Source organism: Capra hircus, chromosome 23, assembly GCF_001704415.2.
Source record: "Capra hircus breed San Clemente chromosome 23, ASM170441v1, whole genome shotgun sequence".
NCBI classification, from domain to species: Eukaryota; Metazoa; Chordata; class Mammalia; order Artiodactyla; family Bovidae; genus Capra; species Capra hircus.
The window spans coordinates 40,935,434-40,943,809 of record NC_030830.1 but is presented as its reverse complement, the minus strand read 5'-3'; the positions used below and the strand labels follow the sequence as shown (position 1 = coordinate 40,943,809).

The window sequence follows — 8,376 nt, the reverse complement described above, 5'->3', positions numbered from 1 at the left end:
TGAATCCCGATGTGCTCTGCGAAGGAATGAGCGCGCCTCTCCGCGCAAGACGGCTCTCAGCTGGGAGCGGAGACGGCGCGGTGGTGGCAGGGCGGCCGCAGCCAGGGCGCTCCCGGGCACGTCCTCCGGGGCGCGGTTCAAGGGAGCGCCCGCTGGGGCGCCCGGGCTCCCCTTTCCGCGGCCGCCCGCCCAGCCCTCAGCGACTCGAGGGCCGAGTAGACGTTTCGGCGAACCTCGAGGGCGGAGAGCTCCCGCTGGGCCTCCCAGGGATGGCGGCTCCGCGAGGCTGGCCGGGGACTCTCCGGAGCTGGAGACCTGTCCCGGCAGCCGTCGGGATCGCGCGGGGCCGGCGGCCGCCTCGGCGTCCGGGAGGCCGGGCCCGGACGCGCGAGGGGCGCGGGAGGCGGGCCGCCGCACGTGGGTGCCGGCGGGCGGGCCTGGGGGGCGGGGTGTGGCTTCCCCGCCTCCCGGGCGCGATTTGCATGTGTGTGCGGCTGCCGCAGACTTCCTGCTCCTCTGCGCCGCAGGTAGGCGCGGGCCGGGCCGGGCGGGCGGGTGGCGGGTGTGCCGAGACGCGGGCACCTCCTCACCCGGACGCCACCTCCGGCTCCGCGGCCGCGCCGCGCCGCCTTCCGCTCCGGGGGCCGCCAGCCCGCCCCGGCCGCGCCGAGCGCCCGGCTCCGAGGTGGGGGCGCGCCCCGCTCGGCCTCGCGGGTCGTCTCCGCTTTCCGCACCGCGCCTGGCCGCTCGCCCCTAGGCGCCTCCACCGCCCCGGCTCCCCCGAGGGCCGCAGCCATGAGCGAGATGTCCAGCTTCCTCCACATCGGGGACATCGTCTCCCTGTACGCCGAGGGCTCCGTCAATGGCTTCATCAGTACTTTGGGGTGAGCGAGCCGAGTTCGAGGGGGGCGCGGGCGGGCAGGGGGCGCGGTGGCCCCGGTGCCGTTTGCGTGCGTTCTGCTGCCTCCTGCCGTCAGGGGACCTGGTCGTCCCCTAGCTTCAAGGAACCGGGGAGCGGCTCGCCGCCTCCTTTTAGAGAAAGGAAGTGAAATATTTGCCTAGGTAGGAGTCGGGCGCCCCGCCTGTGTTGGCAGGAGGTGCCCCCTTCGCGAAGCTTCCACCCTCGCACGCTTGCTTTCTTCCCCAGAGGAGGGGGGGGGGCTGGGACTTCCTCTGCAGGTGGTCCCTGTGCGGGGGGGCAGGTGGGTGGCCGTGGCGTTAGTCGGGGACAGGCATCCGGGCCTGGACGTGGACGACTCTGGAGCGAGGCGGAATGGTGGTGGTGGTGACGGTGAAGGAGAGGGCCAGGAGCCCGGGGCCGTCTAGTTACAGACCTGCCGCACCTTTGGAGGGTCGCACCTTTTCTTCCGAGTTCTCTCTTGCCCTGTTCCCTGTCTCTAGGAGTCTCTTCCCCGGCCTCTCCTTCCAGGCGTCCCAGGTCCCGCCAGGCGGCCCCTTCTCCCCGCCTCTCCCTGGCAATTTCCTGCGCAGCTCATCTGGCGCCCCTGGGTCCCTGGTCCCAGGATCTCTGGAGCACTTTGCAAACATTAATTAATTCTGGCCGCCACCCCACAGGGTCTGGAAGAGCAAGGAATCCGTTCACGTCCCAGGAGAGGGCCAGGCCCGGAGCTGGCATAGGGCAGGGAAAGAATGAGAGGAAATGGGTTTATCTTCCGAAGGGCAGTTGAGTGAGTCGCTGGGGTGGAGGAGAGAGTGGCTTCTGCGCCTCTCCAGCCCCAGGGTGGGGCCTGTTACCTGTGTCACGTTTTACAGTCTGCGGGCTTGTGTTAAATGGTCTCATCTGCCACACCCAGTGGTTCTTTAGGATGAACCCACCCTCTTCTGCTGACCCAACTCATCTTGACGCCAACTGGCTACAAGGTGCCTTCTTCCCGGGGGTTTTGGAGGACAGCCTTGGCACCCTCAGCCCAGGGCGAGCTGACCCTGAGCTCAGGAGGTGGGAGTCACCTGGCTCCCTTGGTGTCTTGTTGGGAGTTTAGCTTTAGTCGTGTGGGAAAGGGCGAGGGCGGGAGGGCTGAGTCAGCCAAAGGGGGACGAGGATTGGGAATTCTAGCATACCTCACACCTTATCTCACACCTCCAGGCCTTCCCAGCCCCCTCCCCGTTCAGATGCAGACTCCCCAGCCCTTCAGCCTCTCCCCGCTAGTCTGGCTTCTCTTGTTCGGTTTCCCAGAGGATGTGAGTGGGTGAGGGCATGGTGAGCTGACCTCCCCCAGAGAGCAACGACTCTCGGACTGCCCCTCTGGCCAGACTGCCCAGCTGGCACGGAGTCAACACCTCTGATAACACCAAGGGAAGGAGCAGAGGGTGTGGCGGGCACACAGGGGCAGATGGTGGAAGCCTCCTTTCTGCTGTCTGGACAGGCCCAGGGCTTTGGGGAAATGACCATCTTCTCTGTTGCCCAGTGTTAGGGCTAAGCACCCAAGAGGGCTTTTTCAGCACCTGTGACATCTAAGAGAATCAAGGGAAATTTTTGGCGGGGCCGCACTGTCTGGCAGGTGGGATCTTAGTTTCCTGACCAGGAACCCATCCCACGCCCCCTGCAGTGGAAGCGGGGAGTCCCAGGCACTGGACTACCAGGGAAGTCCAAGGGAAACGTCTCTTGCCATTCACACAGGCCTCATCCCCTTGCCAGGGATTCCCTCTATTGCTTCCTAACGCAGCTCCCTCCCGCCCCAGCCCTTCCTGCCCCAGGAAGCGGCCTCCTGCTCGCCAATCTGATTCTGAGGCTGGGCCTGCGGCTGCCAGAGCCCTTCTGCTCCAGGAGCCGGTTCCCAGAGCACCCAACTTGCCCTGACGCCTGCACGCCCGCCCTCCCAGACGGCATTCTAGCACCCGCATGTGCTGGCCCCAAATTAACTGTCTTTTTTTTTTTTCTAACCTCCTCTTCACACCCCCGATGCACCACCTGGATTGAGATTCCTGGAACCTTGTCCTGTCTCTTTACCTTTGTTCCTGTGTTGCCCCCGCCCTTGAGCCAGTCTCCACCTGGGTAAATCTGACCCACCCTCTCAGACCTGGAGCAAAGCGCCTCCTTTGTGAGATCCAGCCCCCGACACCCCCCCCCCCCCACCCCGCCCCGACCAGGGCAGAATTAACCCCTTTTCCCTTGTGCTGCAAACTACTTTGTACAAGTTCTTCTCCGATGTTAATTGTATTGTTTGACACTTTATGATTAGTTGGAGGTTTCTCTGTAGGGCCTTCTAATGCTGGGCACTCTGCCAGGACTGACTGATTAAGTACCCCATTCATCCACTCTGGCACTGTGGTGGGCACATGCTCAGAGCCAGACTCAAGGGAAGAATGATTTCTGAACACCACAAAGCATGGCCACTCAAAGTGTGGTCCTTGGCCCAGCAGCATCAGCATCACGGAGAAGTTTGTTAGAAAATACATAATCTCACACCCGAGCCTGTCCTACTGAATCAGAATCTGCATTTTGAGCCTAAAATTTAGACATTTGGTGTCTAAAAGAGAAGCATTGCTCTCTGTGAGTCCCCCTCTGCTCCATCCTCGCTGGAGTCTTTCTGCCTCCATCCTCAGCTCTCGTCCCCTTTGCCTTCACCCTGGCTGAACCTGACCTTCACCCACATCTGCGAACCCTGGAGGGTGATTTGATTGAGCTTCCAGGCGATCCCAATGCTTGGTGCCCAAGAGGTGCCCAGTGAGGGCTGGAGGAAATGAATTTGGTGAGGACAAGGGCAGCAGTGAGGCTGCTCAGCTGGGAGGTGGGACGTGCAGGCACTGGTGGAGGAGGGAGTCTGGGGCAGCCTTCAGATTCCAGCCGGGCTCTGTGAGCCAAGTGGAGGAGGCCAATTAGAGCCGCCTGGGTAATTAGAGCTCCTGGTGAGGATTGTACATTAACTCTGGGTTGGAAGGATGGGAGGGGTCTGGGGAGTGGATCCCGGAGCAGGCTGAGACTTCGGGCGGGAAGGAAGAGCAGGCCCATGCATGTTTTTGGCAGGAGTGCATGGCCGAGACACTGCCTCGTGCCCCCCCCCGACCCCGCCCCCCGGGTGGGAGGCAGCAGAGGTGGAGGGAGGCCACTGCAAGTAGATTTACTGTGGCTTCTGGCAGTGGCTGTGGGGAACTGGCCCCGAGTGCGGGATGGGCCCCTTGGGTCTCATGTGCAGTTCCCTGAAGGTCTACTTTGAGTGCCCAGAGGAGGGGCCCCCAGACCCTTTCGGTAAGCTGGGAAGTGTGGGTGGACTAGGTCGTGCAGTTGAGCGCCCAGGATGGGTCAGATTGCCTCTGACTGCCTATGGCTGGGCCTTGGAGCACCACTTGGAGCCAGGGCCTCTGGACGTGTGTCACTCAGGGCTCGGTGATCACAGGGGGTGTGATCGGCTTTTCCAGGAGGGTGGGCCTTGGAAGTCCCAGGGAAGGCGGAGGTCAATGTGGAGGAAGCCCCAGGTCTCAGGGTTAGGACTACTTTGTCTCTCACTGGAGGAGTGATTTTGGCAAGGCCCTGCCTCTCAGAGTGTTTCTATCACCTTTGTCCTCTGCGGTGCTCTGTTGCATCTGAGAATCCCTGTGTGTCTTTAAGAAAAAATCCAGTTCCAGCATCCCATGTCAGGCCAACTGTATTAACACTTGTAGGGGTGGGGTCTGAGGCCTGTTCCTTGGTCCAGAAAGCCCATCTCTTAGTTTTCATCAGACCTAAGTCATTCAGCAAACATTGAATGGGCACCTACTATGTGCCAGACACTGTTCTAGTCATTGGGGAGTCAGTGGCAACCAAGACAGAGTCCAGCCTATTCTAGTCTGTGCAGTGGAGAGCTGGGAGAAATGGTCCCTAAGAGCCCGTTGAGTCTAAGTCTCAGACACGGGTAATTCCAGGAGGGGGTGCTGGCCTTCCCGTGCAGACTGAATTCCATGGGCAGGTGTCCGAACTGCCCTTGGCTTTCCTTTAATTGTGATTTCACTGACATGAGACATTGGACTTACCCCTGTCCTGTGCGCTAAGGTAGGGTCTCAGGCTCCTCTAGATCAATCCATACAACTCATTGTTCTTTGGAAAATACATACATATTTTTTCCTTTCTTCATTAAAACTGTTTTGTTTTTGCTGTGCTCCATGGCTTTCAGGATCTTATCTCCCCCACCAGGGATAGAACCCCAGGCCCCGGCAGTGAAAGCGCCAAGTCCTAACCACTGGACCACCAGGGGATTCCCATACTGGTTTTTTCCTGATTAAAAAATGCTCCATGGAGAAAACTTGATTAAAATATGCTCCATGGAGAAAACTTGAAAAACTAAAATAAAAAGTTATCTGTAATACCACTGTGATTATCTTGACAGCCTCTATATGGACTTTCTAGTCTTTTATGCACCCACAAATAAACATGTACAAAATGGTCAAACTGCACATCTGGCTTTGTATGCTGGCTTTTTGGGGAGAATACATTAAGCTGTGTTTTTCCCATGCATGCAGGCCTATGAGTGTTGTGGTCACAGAGGGCCCCACAGTATGATGTACCTCACTTATTTAAGCAACTCTAGTCTTGGGCATTTGGCTTGTCTGTACATTTCTTGCTGTTCTACACAATCTGCACTGAACATCCTAGTCCATACATGCCAGAACACCAACTTGTCCAGTTATCCTCTTGGGACAGGTTCCCTGAAGTGGAAGTCCAGGATCAAAGGGAAGACACACCTTTTTTTTTTTTTTTCCCTGTTCTGAGTGGCTTGTGGGATCTTAGTTCCCTGACCAGGGATTGAACCTCAGGCCCTCAGCAGGGAGAGTGTGGAGTCCTTTCCTCTGGACCACCAGGGAATGCCCAGGCACAACTTTTCCCTTGCTGGCTCTAACTCTGGCGGTGGAGGTGGTGATGGAGGAGGAGGAGGAGGAAGCTGGGACCCAGTGCCCCAGGGATGCTCACTTCACATCACGAGTCTGAGAGGATTGCACTAGGGGTGTGGGGAGTAGGACCAGTCTCTGCCCTCCAGGTTGGGCGTGGTGGCTGTGATGGGGAGGGCTGCAGCGGAGACAAGTCAGTGTGGGGGTGGCCCAAGGACAGAATCAGATCCAAGTTCCCGCTGCCGTGGGGCTCCAGGGACCCAGCTGCCTGCTCCTCCTGGGCCCTAAAAGAATCCTGCTGTAGCCAGCTGCTCCTGCTCTGCCCTGCCCTACATTCCTGACCCACGTCCCCTCCCCTCCCCCTCTTGGCCCCGTGAGGCTGTGGGTGGGTGGGGCAGAGGCTTGGGCTGGGGGTGGGGTGATATGCTGGATTTCAGGGTGGGGTCACGGCAGCTTTCTGCCCTTCCTTTGAGGGGAGGCGTCTGTGTTTCGATTACTCCTGAGCAGATATCTCCTGCAGTCCACCCCCAGGCCTGCTCACCACACTTCACCCCGTGTGGAGCTGGGGGGCTCCTCCCTGCAAGTGGGGGCTGTGAGAGAGGAGGGAGGGAGGCCTGTCGGGGGAGGGGAGGAGAGCAGGGCCCAGATCTCCAGTAAGTTCATCACGGGCCTCAGCTCCGAGCCCCAGCATTTGTACCTGCAGCCTTCTGCATGGCGGACCCCTGGGGAGGTGGGGGGGGGGTGACCCAGCAGGAGTCTGCCAGGCTACTGGAGAAGAGGCTGCAAGATTTTTCACACCAGGGCAGAAATGAGGCTGGGTATTGACAACACAGTGGACCTGGGGTGTGGTGGGACGGGGGCTTGGAGAGGGGGACACATTGCCCTTGGGGAGATAAGACTATGGGGACTCCTGGCTGGGGACTGAGTGGGGGAGTGAAATGATCACAGTGCGTGTAAAGGTTCATATTTGTTTGGCTGGCAGGTGGGCAGAGCCAGAAGAGACGGTGAACATAAATCTTAGCCCAGGGGCAGCTGCAGGTGTTTGAGGCAGACACCTGTGCATATTTGGTTCACAAATCCCTCTCCCATCGCTCAGCCAGCCAGCCAGCCATCACCGCCTTCCTCCAGCCTGCAGGAGAACCAGCTTTCCAGGATCTGAGTCTAGAAATAGGGTGACAGAGGTGACAGGTCGTGAGAGGGAGAGTTCGGCCTGGGTTTCAGAGATGTTGCTGCTGCTGGCAATGGGTGGCCTTTCCCAAGTATTTACAGCTCTGGTCTGTGCTGTCCCTTTGACCCCTTACCACCAACTGGAGGCATATATGAAATTTATAAAAGCAGGGAAAGGGACTTCCCTAGTGGTCCAGTGATTAAGACGCCACATTCCAGTGTAGGGGGCACAGGTTCGATGCCTGGTTGGGGAACTAAGGTCCCGCGTGTCTCACAATGCTGCAAAAAAAAAAAAAAAAAGGAGAGAATTATTTAGAACACATATATCCACCACTAGACCTAGTCATTGTTTACATTTTGCCGTATTTACTGTGCTTAGTTTTTTGTTGAAGTATTTCATGGTAAATTACATGCAGGCATGTTTTCGGCTCTACGTCCTTCATTTTACATTCCTAAGAAATAGGCTGTGTCCCTGTGTAACCGCAGTCCTGTCATCACACCAGTTAGTAATTTCCGAATAACATCCAATGCCGGATCCATAGTCCAATACACTCCATTGTTCTCAGTCTGGCCTCGACCACTGGTGTCTTTAAATTAGGATCTGATCAAGGTCCATGTGTTAATTTGATTCACAATGCCTCCTGAGTCTCTAATCTGAAGCAGCGCCTGCCCCCATTTCTTTGTTCCTCACCCTGATGGGGAGGCTGTAGACAGTCTCTCCCTTTGTGGAGTCATCAGGGTTGCCCCGCAGGGTCTGAAGCTGGGTGTCCTAGGCCTCGGGGCTGCCCTGCGGAGGCCCCTCCAGCCTCAGTTATTAGGCTGGTTGGACGGGCCCAGAGCCCACGCCCTGGATGGAGCGCAGGAGAGAAGCCTGGGGGTGGGCTGGGTGGCCCAGGGTTGCCTGTCTTCTGTGCCTTTTCTCAGCTCTCGTTCCTCCTGCTCCCCGTCCCTCTTCTCCTTGGCCTAATAGAGACCCCAGGACTTGCCAGAGCCCACCTAGCCCTGAGAGCCAGAAACTCAGGCCTGTGGGCAGAGGCAGTGCTCTGAAAGCTTGTGCCCTGGCCAAGGGTCTTTATTTCAGTCTGGTCAGGTTTAATCACATTTGCTGCCTCTGTTCCTTGCTGGGGAGACTCTTAGGATTCCCCAAGAGCCTGAGTAGGTGGCTTGCTGTCCTTTCTAGACATAAGCTCTCTGAAAGGATGAGCCATGCTTATTTTAAAGTCCATATACTCTGGTCCCTTCGGTGGCTCAGGGTGGATCCTTGGTAAAGAAAGACATGTAGAGGTCAGGTTTATGGGTGTTTTTCTGCAAGGATGCAGAACTGGACTGCTTTTCTCTGATGAGCCAGGGATCCCAGCCAGTGAACCTGGGTTACTTGCCCAGCATTCC

At 58.0% G+C, this 8,376-nt stretch overlaps 1 protein-coding gene across 1 annotated transcript in view; it reads left to right on the top strand.

Moving 5' to 3' along the window:
* The window catches only part of ITPR3 (inositol 1,4,5-trisphosphate receptor type 3), a 68,009-nt gene continuing 60,196 nt past the window's right edge, over positions 564-8,376 (top strand). Inside the window, exon 1 of the mRNA XM_018038897.1 lies at positions 564-884. Coding sequence (XP_017894386.1) covers positions 796-884 — 89 coding nt within the window. The 5' untranslated portion in view covers positions 564-795. The remainder of the gene's footprint in view (positions 885-8,376) is intronic.